General features: G+C 39.3%; 2 protein-coding genes across 6 annotated transcripts in view; one reads left to right on the top strand and one right to left on the bottom strand.

The window, feature by feature from the left end:
- The window catches only part of RPS6KB1 (ribosomal protein S6 kinase B1), a 40,437-nt gene extending 40,181 nt beyond the window's left edge, over positions 1-256 (bottom strand). For all 5 annotated transcript variants that reach the window (XM_063109062.1, XM_063109064.1, XM_063109065.1 and 2 more), the window contains exon 1: positions 64-256. In XM_063109062.1, coding sequence (XP_062965132.1) covers positions 64-204 — 141 coding nt within the window. In that variant the 5' untranslated portion in view covers positions 205-256. The remainder of the gene's footprint in view (positions 1-63) is intronic.
- Positions 257-485: 229 nt separating this feature from the next.
- TUBD1 (tubulin delta 1) lies at positions 486-27,564 on the top strand. The gene is made up of 9 exons (XM_063111826.1): positions 486-688; positions 1,558-1,773; positions 3,317-3,464; positions 4,438-4,654; positions 5,378-5,609; positions 11,872-12,036; positions 23,434-23,574; positions 25,275-25,458; positions 26,797-27,564. Exons 2-9 carry the CDS (start codon positions 1,602-1,604, stop codon positions 26,897-26,899), a joined length of 1,362 nt encoding a protein of 453 aa, XP_062967896.1. The 5' UTR covers positions 486-688; positions 1,558-1,601; the 3' UTR covers positions 26,900-27,564.

Raw genomic sequence — 27,564 nt, 5'->3', positions numbered from 1 at the left:
TCCTGGGCCCGCGCCGCCGCCCTGGCCCTGTCACCTAGGGCCCCCCGGGACCCCGGGCCTCACCCCCTCCTCCAGCTCATCCTCAGAGCCCGCGTCCTCTGGCTGGTCCAGGTCTATGTCAAACACTCCTGCCATGTCCTCAGCTTCCCTGTCTCGGAAGTCTGGCGCTGGGTAAAAGCCGTCCCGCCTCCGTCGTCGCCTCATGGGCCCGGACCCGCCGCAGCCACTGCCGCCGCCGCCGCCATCACCGGCTGCTTAGGCTTAGTGCGTCTGCGCCTAGGCCCTAGACTGGCTCCTCAAGTTCAGCGCTAGAGCATGCGTACACGGTTCCATGAAGCCAAACTATGGGCAACGGACATGCGTAGAACCATCGCCAGATCCAGGTATGACAGAAACATGCGCAAAACACCCGCCGAAAGCGCGCTTGGAGATTTGAGCATGCGCATTATTAGCTAAAGCTTTTGATGAACAGTGAGCATGCGTACCATATCTGAAGTTGATAAATTAAAATTGAACGTGCGTGATTAACCTTTCTGAATAGGAAAAAAATACACAACACTCTTCACTTGCGGAACATGAGCGTTTATCCTCGGTAGCTTTTCAGTGTTGAAATTGAGCATGCGCGTAGCGAGAGGGTTGGTCCTCTGAAATTTGAACAGAACAGAAACTGCTGGTTCGGGGACTGTCAGTGAGTGGCTTTAATGGGGGGCTCCTGGGGCCGGTGGGGAAAGTCTTGACTTGCTCTTGACTAGTTCGGTGGCCTTGAGAAAGTCACATAACCTTTCAGAGCTTCAGTTTCTTTATCTGTAAATGAGGGTAATAGCACCTACATTACATTGCAGCTTTAAAATTGTAAGTATAGAATCTGGTTTACAAACCGCTGCTCATTTCCAGAACTGCATAAACCTGATGTGAGGTCTTTATCAAAAATTGCCTCTTTTCTTTGTTAAAAATGATGAAGACCTGCTGTGACATTTCATCTGGTCTTCGTTCTCTAAGCTTCATCTTTCTTGCTGTCCTTCCTGAGCTAAACACAAAGCCTTTCTTATAAGTCTTAGTAAAGTTACCAGGCCAGAAAGGTGGTTTGGTTAGTGGAGAGAAAGATAGTCATTATTGAGAAAAGAGAAAATTAATGCTGATTGAATGTACGATTGTTGAGCTAACGTCTGCATTTTATGTGTCCATGTGGTGTGAAGTGTGTACGTTAATTCGTTCAACCAGCATTTGTTTTCTTTTGTTTTGCTGTAAATGCATGCTTAGGAAAATAGTACAAATCAGATTTTGGAAACTATTGAGCAAAATAGTTGCTCAATATATACAACCAGTATATCACACATACCAAAATCATGTAGAGTAAGAGAAAAACTTCCGTGAATGACTGGCTCCTTAGACAACGTGGCTATTTCATTTACAACACCATATACATATATGGCATTTTAAAATTATTTTTTATTGGTGTATAATTAACACATATGACATTTTATTTGTTCTTATTAGTAATGTAGTGAAAAAAAGCCTATATTTTTTTCTCAAAGCCTATGTTTTTTTCTATTACAGGTTGCTCACTTTTTTGAGGGAATAGGCCTAGTTTGTGGCTCATCATGTCAATAGTAACAGTGCAACTTGGTCAGTGTGGCAATCAGATTGGTTTTGAAGTGTTTGATGCCTTATTTAGCGACTTACACTGTTCCCAGGTACTCTGCTCTAGGAAAGATACTGAGGCATATCAAGCATCTTGCAAAGAAAGATTCTTCAGTGAGGAAGAAAATGGAGGTATGTGTGTTCCACTCGTTACTCTGACATAACCAGCCTCCTCAAGGCCAGACCCTCCACATGGTGTCTGACCCCCATTTCTTCCCATCTCACTTGCCTTCAGCCCTTTGTTTCTATGTTAACAACTTTTGCCTCTCCAGTGGCATCCTCCCCTCAGTATGTGAGCATGCTCAAATCTCACCAATCTAAAACTAAACAAAACAAAACTTATCTCTTGACTTGGCTTTCTTCTTCCGTCTTATCTCTTTGCCTTATCATCCAAGATTCTCAAAGAAGAACTCTGCTTAACTAACTAGAATCCCGCTTCTGCCCCCACAACACCACTGAAGCTGCTCTAAGAAAAGTATCCAATGACCTCCTGGTTACCAGATCCAACTGCTGTTTTTCTTTTCTAATTCACTTAAGTCTCTACTGGATTTGATAATATTAACTGAAGAACTCCCTCCTTAAAACTCCTCTTTACTCACTGAACTTTTCTTCTCCAGTGATTGCATCTCAGGCTCTCCTCTGTCCATATTTGTATAGTTCTCTCTGGGCAATTTCAGTCACTCTCATGCAACTGATTAGTGGACATCTCCACCTGCATCTCCCATGTAAGTTTCAAACTCAACTCCATGCCCAAAGCACTCATTATCTTTCCTTTAAAACTTGCTCTCACCGCCAACATACCATCAAACATCAAGATCTGTTTATTTTACCTCCTGTTATTTATTTCTTCAAACTGTTCTCCCTTTTCCATCTTCAACTGTCATTGTCTTAGTTCTGGCTGTTGTCCTGTCTCACCTGGACTATTTGAAGACACTCCTAGATTTCCCTGTCTGGAGTCTTGTGTCTATCACATCTGCTCTCCACACTGCTGTATTAAAAAATACATCTGTGCATTCCTAACCTGCTTGAAAATTTTCAGTGGTTTATCATTGCCTATATGATAAAGTTCAAGCTTTTTGGCATTGACTGTAAGGATTTCCAAGATCTTAGCCCTGTCTGCTTTTCATCTCCATCAGTTTTTCTACCCCCTACTTACCCATCTTCTGCCCCAACAATTCTGAGCTGCATGTTGTGTCTGTGCTATTCTGTACCTCTGAATATACTGCTCCTTTGGTGTGGATTTGTTGTGGGTTTTATCATGTCATACTGTGATTAAGTGTTGATGTGTTTTTCTGTCTCCCACTAGTCCTTCTGGGGCTAGTTTGACACCGTCTTCATCCCTGATGTTTGTAGACCTGACCCACCTGATTTTAGCCCACACTGATTCATCCTGCTTAGCTTTATGAACATCTGCATATACCTGCCCATGCCCACCTGGATTTCTAAGCAGTATGACATATCTTTCTATCCTTAACCCCTGGATTTTTTTTTTTTTTTTCTGGACCTAGAAGTTTATGCTGTGAGTTACCCAAATAAGAAATATGAGAGGCTGTCCAGTTAGCTTAGTTGGTTAGAGCGTGGTGTTACAACACCAAGGTCAAGGGTTCGGATACCCATACCAGCCAAAAACCAAAAAAAAAAGACATACGAAATGTATTTTTTTTTTTTTTTCTAGTTCCAGTTGCCCGGGCTGTACTTGTTGACATGGAACCTAAAGTTATCAATCAAACACTGTCAAAGGCTGCTCAGTCTGGCCGATGGAAATATGGTCAGCATGCATGCTTCTGTCAAAAACAAGGTTCTGGAAACAACTGGGCATATGGGTAAGAGTAATTTCCCAGGGCTAGCTGGTTAGCTCAATTGTTTAGAGCATGGTGCTGATAAGGTCCGGGATTTGATCACTGTATTGGCCAGCTGCCCCCCCCCCCAAAAAAATGTGAAAAAGAATAATTTCTCATGATGTTCAGTTTAGTTACAGCTACATAGTAGTCTGTGAATAGTGTAGTTACAACTGCACAGTTGATATACTGAGCACATAATCTTGAAATTACTATCTTAAAATTTAGAATTTAAAAACACAAAAAAAGAATGAAAACAAATAAATAAATAAAATTTAGAATTTGACTTCACCCAGAAGAAACTCATCCTATCTCTATGTCTGTGCTTCGGGTACAGGAAATAATGAAAACAGGGGTCTCTTGCTGCACGGTCTTCCATCTTCTTCAAACATGCTGCGAACTAACTTGTTATCAATACAGTATCCTTATCTGGCAGGTATTCCAGTTATAGGGAATACTACAAGACAATAATTCCAAAACTTTACTGCACATTAGAATTTCCTGGGGTTCTTTGGGAAATCCCGATGTCTAACTTCCAGGGATTCTGATTTAATGGTTTGGGGTAAAGCCAGATGTTGGGATTTTTGAAAGCTCCCCAGGTGACTTTCATGTGCAGCAAAGTTTCAGAGCTACTATTTTAGGATTACTGTTATGAATATTAAATATGTTGTACCATGAATTTGTAGAACTACCTGGTAACTGAAAGCTCCAGCTAAAGGAATGGCGTATAAAAGAGAACTTTCTGTATACTATAAACTCACTCTTCTAGCAGTCTTGTTAAATATATTTAACTTGCATATTTAAAATTTTGTCAGTCATGATACCTATACCTTTCATAAGAGTTAGTTTAGTTCCATAGCTTTGAAAAGACCTCTCTATCCTATATCTTTTTCTCTGCATTGCATCATTCTGATTAAATTGAAAAGTGTTTGTATTTGTCTCTTTTACCATCGCATAGTTACTCTGTTCATGGACCCAGGCATGAAGAATCTATAATGAACATAATCCAGAAGGAAGCAGAGAAATGTGACTCTTTGAGTGGTTTTTTCATCATAATGAGTATGGCTGGGGGCACAGGATCAGGGCTAGGAGCCTTCGTTACACAGAATTTGCAAGATCAGTACTCAAACTCTTTGAAAATGAATCAGATTATATGGCCTTATGGAACTGGTGAGGTATGAACATATTAATTGAAAATTTTATGTTTTCTATTTTTTGCAATCAAAGTAAATGTAGCTAGAAGATTAATCTTACCCTTTATTTGGAAACATTAAGTGACAGCTTCAAGAATGATTATACAATGTGGAACTTTGATGAACAATTCATTTAACTTTGCTTAAACTTTTCCAAACAAGTAAGTTGTCTTTGTCTTTAAAAATTCCAAGGAAGATGACTGTGCTTCTTCTCTCAGGAGCCCATTTCTGGGTTAGTCCCTCTGGCTACAGTATGTAAAGCAGGAACCTTGACCTCATGTTGGGGTTGATGACTTGCTAATCTTCAAATATTTTTCATTTCTTTCCTTTGGGAGGAAATTTTTACATAGGCCAATTTTCTGTTAATCAGCCTTGTAAAAAAAACAAAACGAAGGTGAGACAAGTCACTATAGGAAATGATTTAGGAAAGAAGTATGATAGTAATAGCCAATGTTTGTTGTGCACTTACTACGTGAAAGGCACTGTTCTAGGTGCTTTACTTGCATTATGTCATTAGGTATACTTACCATCCCCGTTTTACAAATGAGGAAACCAAGGCATAGAGAGACTAAATAACTTGTCCGAGGTCATATAGCTAGAAAGTGACAGAGCCAGGATTTGAACCCAGGCAGGTTGCCTTTAGAACCTACACTCTTAACTACTGTTCTCTCCTGCCTTTCTTATTTCTGCTCTTTTTCTCTCTAGGTTATCGTTCAGAACTACAACTCCATTTTGACTCTTTCTCACTTGTACCGATCTTCAGATGCTCTGCTTATTCATGAGAATGATGCTGTTCATAAGATCTGTGCAAAATTGATGAATATCAAGCAGATATCCTTCAAAGATATAAATCAAGTCCTCGCACATCAGCTGGGAAGTGTGTTCCAGCCTACTTATTCTGCAGAAGGCTCATTTCACTACAGAAGAAACCCACTAGGTATGTGGCTCCCTGTATGCTATTGGTAGGAAAGTCTTATGTTCTGTAAGTCTCAAAATTTATTCTTCATTGTCTCCTCCGCTCTGCCTGAAGATACATTCAGATCTCCCTCATCTCAAAAATCTTCCTTCAGACCTGCTTAGCTCTTCACTGTCATACTGGCAAGTTTTGAGAAGTTGCTAAATTCTCAAGAGTGGTGGCTATCCGTTGACTCCATCCTTCAGGATTCCTTCTCTTCTTTTTTTTTTTTAATAACAACTTTACTGAGATATAATTCACCCATTTAAAGTGTACAATCCAATGTTTTTAAGCATATTCATAAACTTATATACAACCTTATATTCATCACTCAGTAAAATAACCCTGTACCTATTAGCAGCCATTTCCCATTTTCCCCCAGCCCTAGACAACCACTAATGTCCTTTTTTGTCTCTATGGATTTGCCCATTCTGGACATTTTGTACAAATGAAATCATACAATATGCAGCCTTTTATGATTGGCTTCTTTCACTTAGCATAATGTTTTCAAGATTCATCCAGGTTGCAACATGTACCTGTACTTCATTCCTTATTATGGCTAAATAGTATTCCATTGTATGGATATGTAACATTTTGTTTATCCATTCACCAGATGATAGACATTGGTTGTTTCTACTTTTTTTTGGCTATAATGAGTAATGAATAATACTGTTATTAACATTGGTGTACAAATTTTTGTTTGGGCATATGTTTTCTTTCTTTTTTTTTTTTTTTTTTTTTGGTGGCTGGCTGGTGCAGAGATCCAAACCCTTGACCTTGGTGTTGCAACACCATGCTCTAACTAACTGAGGTAACTGGCCAGCCCTGACATTCCTGTCTTAAGGTGGTATTAATCCTGCTTTCCTTCCTGTTGCCTGCCTCTTCCTTCTCTGGTCCATCTTGCACACTGGCTCCAAATGAGCCTCCCCAGAGCACAATTCTAATTCTTCTGCCCTCTTATGCTTATTCTGTGGCTCATGCATTACATGACAGATTTGTCAGCATTCCTTACCCTGACATTCCTTGCATTCATTATGCCCTGAATCCTAACTTTCTAAATTCATCTCCCACTGCCTTCTCTGCATGGACCCCATCTGTTTCTCATCGTATCTTGAGTGTCCTTCTTCAGTCTGGTACTTCCTGCCCTGGTCCCTTAGCCCAGTATTCCCTCCCCTCAGAAATCACTTCTTCCCTCACTTCTTTACCTCTATTAAAAACTTACTTATCCTTCACATTCCAATTCAAGTGATAATTTTTCCATGAAGCTTTCCTGCTGAGGCCTTTAGCTGGAAGTAACCTTCTTTTCTCAGAACTCCTGTGGCATTCTATATCTCATTTATGTCATTTAATGTTTTTTGCCTTTATTATTTCTTTAAGTATGTTTGCTTACCTTTAAAGGTGATATATATGCATATACACATTTATTCAAGTATAAAAGAATGTGCAATCGTCTTCATTGTGGGGGTCTGTAAAATAAAAAAATTTTTTAATAAAAAAAGAAAGAAAAAGAAAATGCAATCAAAAGTAAGTCTCCCTCCTACCCCTTTCCAGATGCTACCACTATAGCTAGTCCCATGTGTTTCCTTAGAGAGGGATTTTGCCATGTGAATGTTTTGTAGTCCCCACTCATTTGCAGCTTCCTTAGAGATGTGTGTCTTGCTAATTTCTGTGCATCTCATAGGACTTACTGTATTGGGTGCATGTCTGTTCACTCAACCAATATTTATCAACTTCTTCCTGTGTGCTGGGGACTCTGCTAAATGTTGGAGATACAATGGGGATCCAACACAGACATTGTGTTCAGTGTGAAAAAGAAACATTAAACAAATAATTACCCCAAGAATGTATAATTATAAACTGAGTTAAATGCTGTGAAGGAAAGAAGTACAGTTTTTTTTTTTTTTTTTTTTTGGAAAGAAGTACAGTTTTAAGAGAATCTGTCATGCAGGAACCAGACCTAGGCTGAAGAAGCAGAGAAAGCTGTCTTGAGGAAATGACACTTGAGCCAAGAGCTGGGTGATGACTTGGAGTTAACTAAGCAAAGGCAGGGAGAAGAGGGTTCCAGGCAGAGGGAATAGCATGCACAAAGGCCCTGTGGCAGAAGGGAGCATGGCACATCAAAAATGGTGAGGGATCCAGTGTCACTGGAACTCTGAGAATGCTGTAGAGTATATTTGTAATCTGAGAGCAGAGTGGAGCTGGGGCAGAACTTGCGGGTCTTTGTAAGCCATTTAAAGGTCTTCCTTATTAATCTGAGAACAGGGGAAAGCCATCTAAGGGTTTTAAATCGGTTGGTGACATAATCACTTTAACTTTTGAAAAGATTCATCAGACTGCCTGCAGAGAGCTGGTTGGAGGTGAGTCTGCGGGTTGACTCACTCATTACTGGAGAGTGTGGCGGCTTGAGCTCACGCTGCTCTGAAGAAATCAAGGTAGTTAGTTAGTCAGGGCTCCCTTGACTCCTTCTATCAAGTCTACAAACTTTACTGCTCTGGGCCCACCTTTGCACCTCACTTTGTGTCACAGTGGGAGAGTGTCCTGCTCCTGTCAGTGGTTCTGGGTCCCATGCCCTCTCCCGCTCAGGGACTTAATTCCTACACTCACCTCTCATCGTACTGTATCATTAACTTATGCCTCTTTCCTAGGTTACTCCCATTACAAATATCCTCTGGCATCTCTCACATTGAAAAAAAGGCCCTCTATTGACATCACCCTCTGGTGATCTGGTGATTGCCCCATTTCTCTGTTAATCTTTAGAACCAGCATCCTCAAAGGGGTGTCTATCCTTGCTGTCCTCATTTCCTCGCCTCCTATTCACTCTTTAACCCATTCATTTCTACTTTTTTCCCCCCACCCTTATGTTTTTGAAATTTTTATTAGGTCACAAGTAGCCCATGTTGCCAAATTCAGTGGACACTTTGCTGTCCTTGTTTCTATCACCCTCTCAGTAGAATTTGGGATAGCTGAACTCTCAAGTTCAAAGTCTCCGCTGTGTTTTGTGAGAGCCCCAGTCCTGATTTTCCTTTGATCTCAATTAGTACTCCTTTTGTTTCCTTTTATTTTTGGCCCCTCCCCAAGCTCTAAATGCTGGTCTTGGACCCTCTTCCCAGGTGACCAGCCCAGTCCCATAGCTTTAAACACCATCTGTATTCTCCAACCTGCCAGTTTATCTCCAACTCTGACCACTTCTCTAGGCTTCAGATTTCTGTGTCCAGCAGCCTTCGTTAAACATATATGGACACATTTCATGGACATCCCAAACATACTGTGTCTAGAACAGATCTCTTAGCTTTCCCCCAGAAGCCTGTTCCTTCCTTCATGCCTTAGTTGCTCAATTTAAAAAATTTAGTTCTAGATTTCTTACAATAAAGCCAGCGATTGCTCAGGAAGGCCTTATGGGATGTGTCTTCTGCCTTCCCATTTTCCCTTCTCTCTTGCCATTCTCCCCATATTCACGGGCTGCAGCCTCAGGGGTCTCCTCATTTTTTTTCATATAGCTCAGCTTATTCTCACCAGGGGCTCTACCTTCCTGCTCCCTCTACCAGAAAATTTTCTCCTGACCATTTCCCTTCTCATGTATCAGGACTCAGCTCACTGTTAGCTCCTTAAAATGGCCTTCTGTGATTATCCTGTTCAAGGAGTGAATGTCGTTTTTTTTTTTTTTTTTTTTCGTGACCGGCACTCAGCCAGTGAGTGCACCGGTCAGTCCTATATAGGATCCGAACCCGCGGCGGGAGCGTCGCCGCGCTGCCAGCGCAGCACTCTACCAAGTGCGCCACGGGCTCGGCCCAAGGAGTGAATGGCTATGATATCATTCTGTTCATTTCCTTCCCAACGTTTATCACTCTCTCATGTTGTTCTGTTTATTAACTTTTTATTCTCTGTTTTTATCCACTAGAGTAGAAGCTCCATGAGGCAGGGTCTTGTCTACCATATTCACCGCTCTTATCCTCAGAGCCTGTCATACAGCAGGTCCTTGCCATGTGGAAATAAACAAATGGAGACAGAGTAAAGAGGATGGACCTGGGAGAGATTGGGGGGTGGGACATAAAATGGACAGGACTAGGGGCTGGATTGGACATGAGGAATGAGCGAAAGAGAGTGGTAGAGCATAATTCACTGGGCCCTGGTTTACACAACAGTGTGGATGGTGGTGCCATTAGCCCAGGCTGGGGACACTAAAAAAGGACCTGGTTTTGTGGGGCGCAGGAGGGGACAGAGAAAGAGGTGGGTCTTAGACATGGTGAGTATGAGGTACCTTTGCTATACCTTAGTGGCAATGTGTGGGCAGTTAGTGGCATTCCCACTTTGCCAGCCCACACTTTTTCTTCAGTCTAGCACCCAGACTGATCTCTGGCCTTATGGTTTTTAAAAGGATTAAGTCAGATCCTGTTACTCCCCTACTCAAAACCTCCCAGGGGTTTCCCATGTCACCCACAGTTAAAGCCAGAGTCCTTGCAGTCACATGCAAGGCTTTGCTCTGTCTGGCCTCCCCTGCCTTCCAGGTCTTGTGTTCTACTCTCTTCCTCACTCATTCTCTTCCTACACATTGGCCTCCATGCTGTTCCTCAGACATGGTTGGCCCCAGGGTCCCTGCACTGAATGACCTCAGATATCCACTGGCTCATCTCCCCACTCAGGTCTTTGAGGAGACATCATCTTCTCAACAAAGCCTTCCATAACCATCTTCTTTACAGTCTGCCCAGACCCGGCCTGAATCTCCTATTCCCCCTTACATTGCTCTATTTTCCTCTGTAGCATTTTCTCTGACAAAGTATTTATTTTATTTGTTTATTACTCGTCTCCTTCCACTACAGCGTAAGCTTCATAAGGACTGTGATTTGTGTCTAGTTTGTTTACCATTATCTTCCCAGTGCTGAGAACAACGCATGGCAAAACTAAGCGCTCAGTAAAAATATTTGGTGAATGGAGAGTATGTGGGTGTAGAGTTCAGAAAAGTGGTGCGGGCCTGAGACACAGACGTGGGCACCGGCGTTCTGTTTGGAAATTGTGGATTCAGAGGGGGCCCAGTCTGCCATGTGGAGTGACTTTCCTACAGTTGTGCTCTGACACAGAATGTGGAGAATGGGGCTGACCTGAAAGTGAGATTTTGCCGGAAAGAGGAAGACTGATGGATTGAGAAGAGAGGAGGCCTGTGGATTAGGTTCTCACTAAGGTCCAAGAATGATTAAGGTGAGAGTAGTTGAACAAGAAAGCTAGAGGGCAGAGGAGGTTGCAGCAATGAATAATTCATGCGTTAGTGCTCAGGAATGATTTGCTGTGTGTTGCTATGCAATAGAATTCAACTCCAAGTGTGTTAACAGAAAAGGATTCTTATGTTTAGAGGAAACTCCCCTAGTATAAGTCCATTTGTTCAGCATTTTGTAGATGTCTGTGTAAAAATTTGTTCTTTAGGAAGTAGGATGTGAGTTTGCTCTCAATGGTATTATAAAATTTACGTTTCCTGTTATGGTAATATATTTTTCTCTCTCCTCTAGGTATTTTCTATAAACATATAAGACAGCTGTGATTGTAAAGCAAATTAGCCTTTCTCCTTAATTTTTTTTCTAAAGATAGGCACATTCCTGTCTTAAGGAATTACTAATTCTGTCTTCTTTCCAAGTTGGGTTTCATATTAATAGGTTTTGATTATCATTTAACCAGATAATATAAATAAAAGATCTAGGAAAACTCCTAAAGGAATATTTAGTGAACACAGAATAACAAGAAAAGTGTATCAGCTCTCATGCTTGCTTTGTTTTCCTGGGGGCTAGCTAAATATTTCATTCACATTTCCAGTTACTCAGCATCCAAATTCTTGTTTCCTTTTTGGCAAAGTGTTTTTTCTCACCCATGTTAAAATGGTTGCTAAAATGAAGCAAAGATGTGGTCTGTAATAGACATTGTCTCTGAAATTGTACTTATATTTTAAAGTTTAAGCAATTTTGGCCTTAGAGGAGAAGACACATTTGGCCAAGAATACTATCAAATCTTTGTTGTGTATTGGTCAATGGCAACAATGTGGAATAAAAAAATTTAGTTCAGGGGCCGGCCCGTGGCTCACTCAGGAGACTATGGTGCTGATAACACCAAGGCCACAGGTTCGGATCCCATATAGGGATGGCCGGTTAGCTCAATGGGTGAGTGTGGTGCTGACAACACCAAGTCAAGGGTCAGGATCCCCTTACTGGTCACCTTCAAAAAAAAAATTTTTTTTTTAATTCAGATCTTTTTTTCTTTACAGGAGACTTAATGGAGAATCTCGTTCCCCATCCTGAATTCAAGATGCTGGGTGTTTGTAACATTCCTCAGATGTCTGCGAATTCCCTGGCATACAGCACGTTTACTTGGGCTGGTCTCCTCAAGCATTTGAGACAGATGCTAATTTCAAATGCGAAAATGGAAGAAGGTAAAGAGTATTTTAAAAATATGTAGCCCACAAGCCTGGAAAAATGCCTGTCCTGGAGCTCTTAGTATGAACTGGCTTGAGCCAGTTGAAATAATAGTCCCTTCTTCTGGCCAGGGAGTCTCCTGTAGAAACTCACAAGCACATCCCAGGAGGGCTTCTTACTCACAGTTTCATTACCAAAAACCATTTCAGAAGAGTGCCATGTGTTTGTTTGTTTTTAATTTTTATTTTATTTTAATCAAAGTAGCATATGAACATAGTTTTAAAAAATCAAGTAGTCAAAACTTACTTACGTGTATACTTAAACCCATACGTTGCACTGTATGTGCCTTATATCTCAATTTTCTAAAAAGCCAATTGTCCAGTATGAATTTATGACAAGGAAAACAGCAGTCCCCTGTCCTACACTTCCCCATTGCCTAGATGAAACTACTTTCAATGTTTGTAGCTATTTCTTCTGCAATTTGCCTCCATATTTCTTAGTATCTTATACTGTCATTTGTTTTATTTTCCAGTTTTAGATATTATCCATTCCTTCCTAATGTGAAAATTGAGGATTGAATCTTCTTACACCCCCTTCTGATCAGTTTTCAGTGTTTGTATTACTTTCGCTATATACATATTATTCACTGTATAATTTATTTTTTCCTACTAAAGTTGGTAACAATTATATTTATTTGGTCGATAGTCTCTGTACCTGTCACTAATCTATCCTGAAACCTTTCCATAAAAATGAATCCCGTCCCAACATGTTCAGACCCATCAGGTAATCTGTTACTTTCCTTATCTGCTTGCAGATGTCCCTCTTAGAAGGCCTTCATCCTCATATTCCAGTCTGGACTGACTGTTCTCCAGGCTTGATAAGCAGCCAGCTCTTGCATCTCTATTTGCCTCTTTCTGTATTATATTCTGTTTCCTAGATTTCAGATCTTCCTCTTTCTTGGTTTATTCCCTGATATTGACGGGCCATACCCTCTGGGAGCTTCCTAAGAAAGGTATAGGTAAGGTGAAATTTTTGAGACTACAAATGTCATTGTTCTGCTCTTACATTTGAATGTTAGTTTGGCCTGGTGTAGGATTCTAGGTTGGGAATCATTTTCACTCATTATTTCAAAGGCATTTATCTACTATCTTCCAGTTTCCAGTATTGCTGCTAAGAAGTCCCATGGTATTCTTGTTCCTAACCCTGTTTTATTCTCTCTTGAAGCTTTTAGGATTTCCTCTGTCTCTAGCATTATGAAATTCCTTTGTGTGAGTCTTTCGTTTATCTCAGTAGAATGTAAGCTTTACGAAGAAGGGATTTTTATTTGTTTTGTTTACAGCTATATCTTTGGAGCCAGCACATAGTCAATACTCAATAATTACTTGCTAACTGAGTCACTCTGGGCACTGAATGAACCAGAGTGTTATAACACCACAGAGACATTGCAGACTTGTGTGGTTTTGCAGTAAGGTGATCTGCCTGGTCATTTTATTGGTGGGCTCCCAAATATCTCACTTGGTCTATCCCATCTCTGGATAAGTTACCTTCCTCCTCCAGCCTCTTTTCCTGAAGGCATAATAAGCCTGGCTGGCAGCCTTTTCAGAGCTGGACAGGGAAGAGCATGGACCTTTCCCTGTGAGAGCTTTCACTTAATGACCTGGTTTTCTGTAAGATTCTATGCATGGCTGTGCCTGGTGTCACTGAGGCTAGAACCTCACCGATTTTGCATTTTCAGAGCAGAAACCTCCCTCTAGGATGGAGGGATGCATTCCCCCTGCTACAGGGAGTGGGGAAGGATCTGGGGCTCTCCCTGCTTCTCATACAGATTTTAACTAATCCTCCCGTTTCTTCTACTTTGGGAAGTATTCGGCCTGCTTTCAGGACCTCCACTGTAGGCAGCAGAAGTTTCCGCTTTCCCTGGTTGCTCAGTCAGTAACCTATAGTTCGTTTGCTTTCCACCTTCCAAAACTTTATTGACATCATCTTCTCTCCTGTTCCCTTTTTTTCTTATTTATGCCTTTTAAGAAATACTTTTGGGGCTATCCAGTTAACTCAATTGGTTAGAGCACCAAGGTCACCTTGTAACACCAAGGTCAAGGGTTCAGTTCCCCATACTGGCCAGCCGCCAACTGGAAAATAAAAACAACTTTTGTGGCTGTTCAGTTTGCTCAGTGGTTAGACTGTGGTGTTATAACACCAAGGTTAGCCAGCCACCAAAAAAAAAAAGAAATCTTTTTATTGTTTTAGTGAGATTTGGGGAGAGAGTAGTAGTAAACTGGTACATTCAGTTGTCATGTTTAACTAGAAATCACTACTATGTATTATTTTAGTAGCAGATTTATACTGCAAATTAAAATAACTTAGGTTTCTGGCCAGCCACAAAAAATAAAATAAAATAACATGTTTGATACTATGAGAATGGATTTTCTGTACATTTACTTATAATATGTTATGGATTTTAGATTATAGTGCCAGAGGTTTGGAGATAAATAGAATGTTCACATCTTAAAGTAGCACTGCCTGAATTTTTTGGCCACAGTACCTGTTTTTCTTGCATTATCTGTTAATATCTCAAGGAACACAGTGTTCCTTAGGGTAGTGTGAGACGTGCTGCTCTGAGCTCTCTTAGGTCAATAAACCACAGTTTGCTTAGTCATTTTCCATGCAGGACATTGTCAATATTTTTCACAGTTTTAGGTAGAATTTTTTTTATTGAATCAAAATTGATTATACATATTTTTGGTGTTAAACATTGAGATATGTTGATCAAATCAATATTACTAGCATATGTATTGTTACAAATTATAATTATTCTTTATGCTCCTTGTCCAATCTCTCCCCATCCCGCCTCTAATTACCCTAGATTTCTCCCCTCTTCCCCCTCTAATTACCCTAGATTTCTTCTCTCCTTCTGAAAGAGTAATGGTTACTCTGTTGATTTGTTGCCTAGATGATCTGTCCAATGCTGAGAGGTGCGTTCAGCTTCCCCAATATTACCATAGAGCAGATGCTTCTTCTGTCACTCTGAAATGGGCTTTGTGGAGAGAGACATCCTCTTCCTTTCTTTATCTCTTCTGGTGACTCTCCTTGTGTCAATGCACTCCAGTGGTTGGCGGACCATCTTACGTGGTGGTTGTAGCGTCTAGCTGCTTTCACGGCAGACATGGTTATTGTGGTGGCTGTGGTGGGCCACCCACATGGAGGTGATGTTTTTGGCATTCTCCTAGACGCTAGCAGTGTGCCTGGTTGTGGGGAGTGTCTGGTCCCTAGCTCTATACCTTGGGTCCCCAGGCGGGCCCTGAGATGCTGGCGCGTTGTGCCAGGTTGTGGGAGGGGGTTCCAGTCCCCAACTCCATACCTCGAGTCCCCATGTGGGCCCTGAGGCACTGGTACAGTGTGCCTGGTTCTGGGAGGGGGTACAGTCCCCTTCTCCATGTTTCGGGTTCATGGGTGGGCCCTGAGACACTGGTGTGGTGTGCCTGGTTGTGGGAGGGGAGTCTGGTCCCCTTATCCATGCCTAAGGTCCCCAGGTGGGCTCTGAGGTGTGGGTGCAGTGTGCCTGGTTGTAGGAGGGGGTATAGGTAGAATTTGAACATTCAAGTTTTTTCATATATACATATATGAGTTTATGAATGTATGTATGAATACATATATTTATGGCACAAACCAGGTTGGAAGATCTAGTTTTATAATTGTTCATATGTTATCAGACTTATCTCTGTCAAGATTGACCCCATTTCTGTCACCATCAGCTGTATGTCTGTTTCTACATGTCCTAGCAACAGGGGAGATAGGTGATTCAAGAGGGAGCAAGGCAGAAGTTAACAGTGTGTTTCTATGACCTAGCTTTGGAAGTCACACACCATCATTTCTGCAACATTATTTTGGTTATTAAGGTAAACTCTATCCAGAGTGGGAGTGGACTACCCAAGGGCATGATTACCAGGAGGCAAAGATCACTGGGGTTCATGTTGGAGGCTGGTCACCATTCTCTGCCATGCAGAAGACATTCATCCCCTCCCACGGTCCCCAGAAGTTATATCCCATTAGCACATGAGCCTGCAGTCCAGAATCTTGTCCTCTAAAAGCAGTGGATTTTCACTCCTCCAGTGAGATTTCTTGAGTATAGCCCTATGAGTATAGATCCTTGCCTTCTATACACTGAACTAAGTGGAACAGGCATAGGATAACTGGTAGACACTCCCTTTCAAAAAGGGGAAAAATGGAAGGCACACAGGAGTCATTTGTTCATAACAATTCAGCAGTTTCATGATTAAATGTGATGTCGATTCAATTAATGTCAGCAGTTTCTTTTTTTTCTTTTTCTTTTTTTTTTTTTTTTGTGGCTGGCTGGTTGGTATTGGGAACAGAACACTTGACCTGGCTGTTACAAGGCTGCGCTCTAACGAACTGAGCAAATGAGACAGCCAGATGTTGGCTATTTCTTGATCGAAATGTAAGGCCTAGGTATAACTTTCCATGGCTTTTGTCTTGGCCCTCTGAAACAAGCTAAATAATAATTTTACTTGTTTATTATTAAGTTTCATTTAGAACATTTTGTTTTTAAATTTTATTTTATATAATTGATTTATCTTTGCTAGTTTGGATTATTTATGTGAGAACTAGAGTGAGTGAGTGCTCTGAAGGTGTATATAAACAGACTTTTTAAAAACAAAATGGAGGAGTGGCCAGTTAGCTCAGTTGGTTAGAGCACAGTGTTATAACACCAAGGTCAAGGGTTTGGATCTCTGTACCGGCCAGCCACAAGAAAACCCCTGCAAAACTGGTAGCACATTATACGTATTTTTTGTTCTATAACTTTTTTTCAGCGTAATATTTTGTGGCCCACTTTCTAATTCTGTATGTTTAGACATGCCTAATTCTTTTAATAGCTACATAGTTTTCTACAATATATAGTGCCACAATATATTATATGTTCATAGATGAAAGAGTCTAATAATTCTACAAGACTGTTTGTAAAAACTATCAGCCCACAACCTTCCCCTATATTCTTCCTGGAGGCAGCTGTTTTTCAGGAACTTTTGCTGGCTCTTTTACTGTTTTCATCCATCCATTGCCATTATTGATTTTTTCAGTTATTTAGACATTACCTATTTACCTCCCACTATGGCAAGTTAGGATTTAGCTTTTTTCACACACTGGCCCCTAAGCTCCAGAAACGCCCTTGTTTCCTTATTATTCCAATATCATAGTACCATCTTTTAAGTCACCATTCAGCTTTACATTATTATGACCAAGTAAATGCTGTTCACAGCCAAGCCATGTAGTATGCTGTAATTATTTTTCCTTTCCTGTATAATTTTTTATTTTCTTTAGAATTAAAAATTGCCTCTTTTGTGTATTAGTTTTTCTGTGTACCTGTCAGTTATTCAACCCTAAATGTTTCTCTAGTATTGTCTAAGTTTTTTCTGGTCTGCTGGCCAGTTAGCTTAGTTGGTTAGAGCACAGTCCTATGACACAAGGTCATGGGTTTGGATCCCTGTACTGGCCAGCCACCAAAAATATATAAATAAATAAGATTTCTCTTGCTATTAATTCAGGTGTTTTATCAGTTTTATCTCTTTCCTAGAGCCTCTGACCTGCTTCAGTCTAGATTTTTTTGCCCTCTACAGCCAGTGCACATTTGTCATCCTGAAGATTCCCTCGGCCTGTCTTCTGTGTTGGATATTCTGCTTGGACGGTTTAGACGTAGCCCCACTTATCTGGGAGAAGAGGAGTAGAAGATCAAAGTTTTCGTGGTTTTCACTTGATCTCTCTGGTTTCAGAGTAGTACCCTGCCCTTAACTCTGCCTGGTGTTCAGACCAGAGACCCTCAATCATATCCTCTCCTGAAAATAAACCTTTAGTTTTCTGCTGGAATAGGGGAGAGGTAGTCATCAGATCTTACAGACAAGTTTAGCAACATTCCTTAAGCAGGAGTTCTAGGAAGATGTGCTGTACGTGATTGCAAAGCCAGTTTATGAGCCAATGGCTTTTAGTTTTTTAATATTCCCTTAAGGAATATTACCCGTGAATATTCACCCGTGTTCTGGAGGCAAGGAGGACAATAGTTGTGAAAAAAATAGGCATCATTAAAAAATCATCAAAAAGGGCCAGCCTGTGGCTCACTCAGGAGAGCGTGGTGCTGATAACACCAAGGACATGGGTTTGGATCCCATATAGGGATGGCCTGTGGCTCACTGGGTGAGTGTGGTGCTGACAACACCAAGTCAAGGGTTAAGATCCCCTTACTGGTCATCTTAAAAAAAAAAAAAAAAAAGGGCTGAGCCTGTGGCGCACTCAGGAGAGTGCGGCGGCGACCCTCCCGCCCGTGGGTTCGGATCCTATATAGGAATGGCCGGTGCACTCACTGGCTGAGTACCAGTCACGAAAAAGACAAAAAAAAAAAAAAAAAAATCATCAAAAAATGACAAAGTCACTGAATGTGAAAACATTTTAGGAGAGCCTTAACTGATTTATTTTGTTATATTTTTCTTCTTATATATGCTCAAGAATGATATATGATTTTTGAAAGCTGAACCTAATTTACTCTAAAAGAACTTTTTCAATAAGTATGAAATTAAAAATTCTAAGTGATGTTTGTGACATAATTTAATAAACATTTTTTCCCTTATAATCATGGTGTCTTAGATTAAAGGAAATACAATATTGTATATATACTCCTTTTGTTACATGAATTGCAGACATTTTTATCTATCATTCTTTTGTATGGTATCTTTCACCATATGGAAATTTTACGTACATTTTTATGTGAGCAAACATGTAGATCTGCCTTTGTAGATTCTGAGCCTTGATTCAGAATAAAAATGTTCTACATAAAAATGTTCTCTACTATTTCCCAGTATTCCTTATACTTTTTTGTTTACTATTTAAATATTAACCTTAAGTGGGGTTTATCTTTATTTTTGATAATGCTTTTCTTTTCTTTTTCTTATCTCCCATTCCTTTTTTTTTTTTTTTTTGGCAATTGGCCAGTACTAGGATCTGAACCCTTGACCCCGGTGTTATCAGCACCATGCTCTAACCAAGTGAACTACCTGGCCAGCCCCACACCCCATTATTAATTTTATTTACTTAGCTTTTCCTTTTTCTGATTTTTGGAACCTCAGTTTTTCAAGGGCCCAACTTTGGATGAGTTTATTCATTCCTTTTTTTCTTTGTGAAACTTTTCAGATAAAGTTGATTATACTTATCTTTTATTTCTTTTTTTTTTTTTAATTTTTATTTTTTATTTTTTATTTTTTTTCTATTTCAAGGTATTTATTTATTTATTATTATTATTTTTTTTTTAATTTTATTTTGTTGATATACATTGTGGCTGATTATTGCTCCCCATCACCAAAACCTCCCTCCCTTCTCCCTCCCCCCCTCCCCCCCAACAATGTCCTTTCTGTTTGCTTGTCATATCAACTTCAAGTAATTGTGGTTGTTATATCTTCTTCCCCCCCCGGCAGTTTTGTGTGTGTGTGTGTGTGTGTGTGTGTGTGTGTCTGTGTGTGTGAATTTATATATTAATTTTTAGCTCCCACCAATAAGTGAGAACATGTGGTATTTCTCTTTCTGTGCCTGACTTGTTTCACTTAATATAATTCTCTTGAGGTCCATCCGTGTTGTTGCAAATGCAGTATTTCATTCGTTTTTATAGCTGAGTAGTATTCCATTGTGTACATGTACCACATTTTCCATATCCACTCATCTGATGATGGACATTTGGGCTGGTTCCAAGTCTTGGCTATTGTAAAGAGTGCTGCGATGAACATTGGGGAACAGGTATACCTTCGACTTGATGATTTCCATTCCTCTGTGTATATTCCCAACAGTGGGATAGCTGGGTCGTATGGTAGATCTATCTGCAATTGTTTGAGGAACCTCCATACCATTTTCCATAGAGGCTGCACCATTTTGCAGTCCCACCAACAATGTATGAGAGTTCCTTTTTCTCCACAACCTCGCTAGCATTTATCGTTCAGAGTCTTTTGGATTTTAGCCATCCTAACTGGGGTTAGATGGTATCTCAATGTGGTTTTGATTTGCATTTCCTGGATGCTGAGTGATGTTGAGCATTTTTTCATATGTCTGTTGGCCATTTGTATATCTTCCTTAGAGAAATGCCTACTTAGCTCTTATGCCCATTTTTTAATTGGGTTGCTTGTTTTCTTCTTGTAAAGTTGTTTGAGTTCCTTATATATTCTGGATATTAATCCTTCGTCAGATGTATATTTTGCAAATATTTTCTCCCACTCTGTTGGTTGTCTTTTAACTCTGTTAATTGTTTCTTTTGCTGTGCAGAAGCTTTTTAATTTGATATAATCCCATTTGTTTATTTTTCCTTTGGTTGCCCGTGCTTTTGGGGTTGTATTCATGAAGTCTGTGCCCAGTCCTACTTCCTGAAGTGTTTCTCCTGTGTTTTCTTTAAGAAGTTTTATTGTTTCAGGGTGTATATTTAAATCCTTAATCCATTTTGAGTTGATTTTAGTATACAGTGAGAGGTATGGATCTAGTTTCAATCTCCTGCATATGGATATCCAGTTATCCCAGCACCATTTGCTGAAGAGGCAGTCCCTTCCCCAGTGAATAGGCTTGGTGCCTTTGTCAAAGATCAGATGGCAGTAAGTGTGTGGGTTGATTTCTGGATTCTCTATTCTATTCCATTGGTCAGTGTGTCTGTTTTTATGCCAGTACCATACTGTTTTGGTTATTATAGCTTTGTAGTATAGCTTAAAGTCAGGTAGTGTTATGCCTCCAGCTTTATTTTTTTTGCTCAGCATTGCTTTGGCTATGCATGGTCTTTTATTGTTCCATATAAATGACTGGATAGTTTTTTCCATTCCTGAGAAAAATGTCTTTGGAATTTTGATGAGGATTGCATTGAATTTGTATATCACTTTGGGTAGTATGGACATTTTCACTATGTTGATTCTTCCAATCCAAGAGCATGGGATATCTTTCCATCTTCTTGTATCCTCTCTAATTTCTCTCAGCAGTGGTTTGTAGTTCTCATTATAGAGATTTTTCACATCCTTGGTTAACTCAATTCCTAAGTATTTTATTTTTTTGGTGGCTATTGTAAATGGGCAGGCTTTCTTGATTTCTCGTTCTGCATTTTTACTACTGGAGAAAAGAAATGCTACTGATTTTTGTGTGTTGATTTTGTATCCTGCTACTGTGCTGAAATCATTTATCAATTCCAACAGTTTTTTTGTAGAGGTTTTGGGCTGTTCGATATATAGGATCATGTCATCTGCAAACAAGGACAGTTTGACTTCATCTTTTCCAATCTGGATGCCCTTTATTTCCTTCTCTTCTCTGATTGCTCTGGCTAGTACTTCCAACACTATGTTGAATAGGAGTGGTGAGAGTGGGCATCCCTTATCTTTTATTTCTGAATAATATAGGGTGATAAGTTATCTAACAAGTACTACTTTGATAGCATATCATAAATTTTTAGGGGCTGAGCCCGTGGCGCACTCGGTAGCGTGCTGCGCTAGCAGCGCGGCGACGCTCCCACCGCGGGTTCGGATCCTATATAGGAATGACTGGTGCACTCCCTGGCTGAGCACCGGTCACGAAAAAAAAAAAAAAAATTTTTTAATAGCTTTACTGATATATAATTTAAATACCATATACCAATTGTAAGAGTACAATTCAGTGATTTTTTAAGTAAATTTACACAGTTGTGCAGTCATTATCACAATCCAGTTTAGAGCATTTCCATCATCCCCAAAAGTTTCCTCATGTCCACTTGCAGTCAATCCCTGTTTTTATTCCTAGCCCCAACCACTGATATGCTTTCTGTCTTTTAGATTTGCCTATTGTGGACATTTCATATAAATGGAATTATATAATATATAGTCTTTTGGGTCTGACTTCTTTCACTTAATATGTTTTTGAGGTTCATCCGTGTAGTATATTATATATATGTAGTTAGATCCTTTGTATTGCTGAATAGTATTCCATTGAATGGATATACCACATTTTGTTTATAGGTCCAACAGTTGATGGACATTTAGATTGTTTTCACTTTGTGGCTATTATGAACATTTGTGTACAATTTTTTTCTGTGTGAACATTTTTTTTTTCTCTTGGGTATCTACCTAGAAGTGGCATTGCCAGGTTTAATGATAAGTCTATGTTTAACCTTTTTTTTTTTTTTTTTAAAGATGACCGGTAAGGGGATCTTAACCCTTGACTTGGTGTGGTCAGCACCACGCTCACCCAGTGAGCGAACCGGCCATCTGTATATGGGATCTGAACCCGGGGCCTTGGTGTTATTAGCACCGCACTCTCCCGAGTGAGCCACGGGCCGGCCCTATGTTTAACCTTTTAAAAAAACTGCTAAACTGTTTTCCAAACAGCTGTACCATTTTACATTCCCACTAGCAGATTTTTCATTACTTTCAGATTTTTCAGATTTTTCAGATTTTCCATTACTTTCCCAATATCTGACATTGTTAAGTCTTGTTGATTATAGTGATATCTCCATGTGGTTTTAATTTGCATTTTCCTAATGTCAATGATTTGAGCATGTTTTCATGTGCATATTAGCCATTTGTTTATCTTCTTTGGTAAAATTTCTATTCAAATTTTTTCCAGTTTTTAAGATTGGCTCGTCTTATTATTATTGAATTCCTCATACCAAAATTTCTGTTTTTGCTGAACGTCAATCTGTTATTGTACACTGAATTTTATTTGTATCCCATATATAATTTGAGTACTTCCTTAATATTTCCATTTTAGTAATCAATCTTCAATCCTATTTTTGTTTCATGTTTCAAACAGTTTTTTGTCTTTTTTGTTTGTTCATCAAGGTATATATGGTGAAGTTCATGCTTTTTTTTAGGTCTATGAGTTTTGACGAACATACATAGTGTTTTACCATCACCACAATTGAGGGAGAGTATTTCCACCGTCCCAGAAAGTTCTCTTATACTACCCTTTGTAGGCAGTCTCTTCCCTCCACCCTTAGCCCCTGCAACTACTGATCTGAATTTTGTTCCTTTAGTTTGCCTTTTCCAAAATGTCACATAAATGGAATCGTAGAGTATGTGATCTTTAGAGTCTAGCTTGTTTCATTTAACATAATGCTTTTGAGATGCATCAGTGTTGTTGCATTTATCAATAATTAGTTGCTTTTTATTGCTGAGTAGAATTCCATTTTATGTACCTACCATCATCCTTTGATATTTGGTGATGAATATTTCACGCCTTTCTTAAGACTGAGTTGTTTAAATTACTTTAGGTCAACCAGATAAGAATTTTTAAAATTTTAGCAGAAAAATCAACTTTTACATATCAAATAAAAATTTATGTAAAATACATGTACCACAAGACACTTTTTTGATCTTGTTCAAAGCCATTTATAAAATCTCTTGTTTTTCTTTTTGTTTTGGTAGGTATTGATTGGCAAGTTCGGCCTCCTTTGTCAGGACTTCCTCCTCCTGGTAAAACGTCTTTCAACAAGGAGCTTCATTTTAACACTTCCATTGCTAACTTGCTCATCCTTCGTGGGAAAGATGTGCATAGTGCAGATGTGGGTAAGCAGAAGTCAAGGTGAAAACAATGACGTAGATTTTGCACATGTATGTGGTACATGGTACACATGGTTAAAAACTCCCTGTATTGGGCCGAGCCCGTGGCGCACTTGGTAGAGTGCTGCGCTGGCAGTGCGGCGACGCTCCCGCCGCGGGTTCGGATCCTATATAGGACTGACCGGTGCACTCACTGGCTGAGTGCCGGTCACGAAAAAACGACAAAAAAAAAAAAAAAAAAAAAAACTCCCTGTATTTATTCTTATATAAAGGAAAGTAATAACTGTGTGTTTTAGTGGTAAAATATAACCATTATATCAGTTAGTATGTGACTGGAAACAAAAATAGAAGTAGTTTAAACAAGATAAAAGTTTAATTCTATCATTTAAACATCTGGTTGTTCTGGTCCTTACCTTGTGGCTTCCTCCTTATAGTCCAAGATACCCATATGAGCTTCAGCCATCAAATCACACAGGAATGAGCAAAGAAGGGCATGCCTGCTCCTCCAAAAGTCACACATCACATTTGCATTTCTGTCCCATTGACTGGGACACGTCATGTGCCATACCTGGCTACAAGGGTGGCCAAGAGTGCAGTTAAAATTTGGGATTCTGTTACTAAGGAAGAAGGAGAGAATAGGATTTCTGGACAACCAGTGGGTCTCTGTGACAAGGATTTTGTTTTCAGGAAGTTGAAAGAGCAGTATTGCATTACCTTTGCTTTTCTATGGCAGGTCTCTAGGCCATTCTATCCTTATTTAATGACTACAGCAGTATCAAATTGGGACTTCTTGCTGTGATATGCAGAAAACCAATCTAGTCTCTGTAATTCCCTTTAGATAAAGAACTAATAAGAAGTAAAAACAGATAATTTCAAGTCAATCAGATGTTATACTCTCTCAAGATTTTTCATTTTAGATTTTAAAATAAGGGGATTTAAAAAGGATATAAAAGCAATCCAACTTCCAAAAATTTACCCATAGCAAATGACACAAAAGCACAAGTTGTTCTTGCAAAGACATTCATTGCAACATCTCTCACACTAACAAAATGTGGAAACAACTGAAATGCCCAATATCAGGAAACTTCTTAAATAAATTATGGTATATTCATATAAGGAGACTTTAAAGATGAGTGATATTTATTGACATAGAAAGAGGTTCACATGGGCCAGCCCTGTGGCTCACTCGGGAGAGTGCAGCGCTGGGAGCGCAGTGGCGCTCCCGCCGTGGGTTCGGATCCTATATAGGGATTCGGATCCTATATAGGGATGGCCGGTGCGCTCACTGGCTGAGCGCGGTGCGGGCGACACCAAGCCAAGTGTTGTGATCCCCTTACCGGTCACAAAAAAAGGAAAGAGGTTCACAACATATCAGTGAATGAAAATTGCAGATTATAGAAGAACATGTGTGTAAAATTACACACATACAGGAGGGTAAACAAAATGTTTGTTGTCATCATCTCTGGGTAGTTGCATTTCAGCAATTCTGGTGACTTTAAAATTTTCTTTTTAATACTTAATGGTGTGAATTATTACTACTGTACTTTTTTTTTGTACAATGAATATAGATCATTTATCCAAAAGCAATATAATGCTAGCTTAAAAAGGTTTATGATGAAATGGGTGAGAAAATACCTATTTATTATTTTGTTTTCACTATTAATAATTCATGCTGTAAAGAATGGCTTATGTTGTTTTTACTCTAGAGGGATTTAAAGATCCAGCTCTCTATACTTCCTGGTTAGAGCCTGTTAATGCTTTCAAAGTGTGGAAAACCCAGCGAGCCTTTAACAAATATGAGAAGTCTGCAGCGTTGGTCAGCAATAGCCAGTTCTTAGTAAAACCACTTGATGTGATTGTGGGCAAAGCATGGAATATGTTTGCTTCCAAGTAAGTAAAAACTAAGTCTATAAACCTTTCTAACCTTAGGCAGATAATATAGTGTTAAAGCATGAAGAAGGAAGCTGGCTGGTTAGCTCAGTTAGAGCATGGTGCTGATAACACCAAGGTCCAGGGTTCAATCCCGGGTGGCTAGCCACAGGGGAAAAAACAAAACAAAAAATAGCATGAAGTAGGATCTGGAGTGAGCATGGCTACCACTTTGTAGGTGTGAAAGCTTAGGCATGTTACATCAGGTTCATTTCCTCATCTGTATAATGGGTCCTGACTAAGAAAATATGTGGTGAGGATTAAATGAGATAATCATGTAAAACACAGTATAGTGCCTGCTTGGCTAGTAAATGCTCAATGCTTTTTTGATATTATTAATATTATATTGATAGTATTGTTGTTGTTGATTAAATGAGTAGTTTCTACACCAAATGAAATTAAAGTAGAAATGTCATTGTAAGACAGGGACAATGAGATAGTTTTCAAAAATAAGATCCTTGGGAGAATTAGAAGAGATCTTGGTATTTCTCAGTAAGATAAATGGTATGTTCAACTTTGCTTAATAGTAAGAAATGTCTACTTAATACTATGAAATGTTTTAACAGATTTCTTGACTTCTACCACAATTACTTAAAAATTCCTCAAATGATTGGACAAGGCCTCTCCTTTGATCAGCTGGGATTCCCAAGGGCCCAGCCGTCCTGCATGTGGCCAGTCCGTAAACCCCCACTCCTCAGGACCATGAACTGTCTGTCCTCCTCTGGTGTCATTCTCTTCCCACTCTCATTAAATAGTAGTAGTCATTATCATGACAATTTAATTCATGTCTGCCCTTAATATTCATTTCGGATATAATTTCTCTCGTCTCAGAACATGGGGTGGGGGAGAGAAGAATTGAGAGAACCACCCCAGCATAACTACAAATTAAATGTTGTCTGAAAAGTACTTGGGAGGCTTCTGTACATTCCTAGAACTCAGTGGATGTGTTTGTAGTTTCAAGCCTTAGAAAAAACTTCTTAGGCACTTTTTAGAGTTTATATTCAACGCAGTCCTCTCCTGCAGGGTGTTAAGTATGTGTGGATGGACCACCAAACCTGAACATGCTTCTTTTTCTGTGTGCTTCTTATTGTCACTCTCTTGAGCAATAAAAGGATAAAGAGCTTGACATTAACTTTGAAAATTCACTAATTTAGGATTAAACCATGAAAAAAATATAAGACTTTTAAGAGATTCTGCAATCTTCAAATATTCATGAGCTAGAAAAAGTCTATTTGATTTTTAAAAGTTACTCATTTGCCTGAAATTTTTTACTTTACATTTTATGTTTTTTTTCACCAGAGCCTACATTCATCAGTACTCAAAATTTGGAATTCAAGAAGAGGACTTTTTGGACAGTTTTACATTGTTAGAGCAGGTTGTTGCCAGTTACTGTAACCTCTGATCTTGAACAAAGGGGAAAAGCATCTTAAGGCATTTTTGGACTAAAATATTTGCTTTTTAAAAAAAAATTATTTATTTTTAATTGTGCATATTTGTGGGATATGGTGTGTTGTCTTGTGGACTGAAATATTTTCAATATTGCTTTCTCTGTAAGGTTTTCAAAGTCCTTTCTGTTCAAATAACAGAGTAGAATGCTGATTCCGCTCTGCATACTGTACACACAGAAAAGGAAGAAAACTTTCGGAATGGAGAATAGCATGTTTCAATGAAAATATCTACTTGGTATTTCATTTGTAAGAAAAAAATTGGTGCTTCTATAAAGAATTTTGGAAATACTTTGCTGAGATGTTGGAACTCTGGAACTATCCAAGAAAAGGAAATATTCTGTTTGTCTCCATGTTCCTAAATCTTTCCTCTTTACTCCAAAAAGAAGTCACTAAATATGAACTAAACTTTCAAAGCACAATTTTAAGCTAAGCAATTGAAATTCTGTACTTAAATATATTCATCTTTGAAATGAATGCTTTGAACCACAAGAGGGAGATGTTGTCAAATGCTACAGTGTGAACATCTGGAACGTTTTGGATATTCTGTAACAGGGTAAGATTTTCCACCGTAAGCAGCTATTTAACAATAAATGTCAGGATTTTGGTAGTAACTGCTTAT

The sequence above is a fragment of the Cynocephalus volans genome, chromosome 10 (assembly GCF_027409185.1).
Source record: "Cynocephalus volans isolate mCynVol1 chromosome 10, mCynVol1.pri, whole genome shotgun sequence".
In the NCBI taxonomy this organism is placed as follows: Eukaryota; Metazoa; Chordata; class Mammalia; order Dermoptera; family Cynocephalidae; genus Cynocephalus; species Cynocephalus volans.
Note: the sequence above shows the minus strand (reverse complement) of the source record. Positions and strands in the feature narration are given on the sequence as shown.

Excerpts from the sequence above, each read along its gene's own strand:
- TUBD1 (XM_063111826.1), top strand. The coding sequence starts at position 1,602 with ATGTCAATAGTAACAGTGCAACTTGGTCAGTGTGGCAATCAGATTGGT. Across the intron at positions 4,655-5,377 it reads GGCCTTATGGAACTGGTGAG|GTTATCGTTCAGAACTACAA; the intron begins GTATGAACATAT and ends TTTTCTCTCTAG. Across the intron at positions 5,610-11,871 it reads CTACAGAAGAAACCCACTAG|GAGACTTAATGGAGAATCTC; the intron begins GTATGTGGCTCC and ends TTTTCTTTACAG.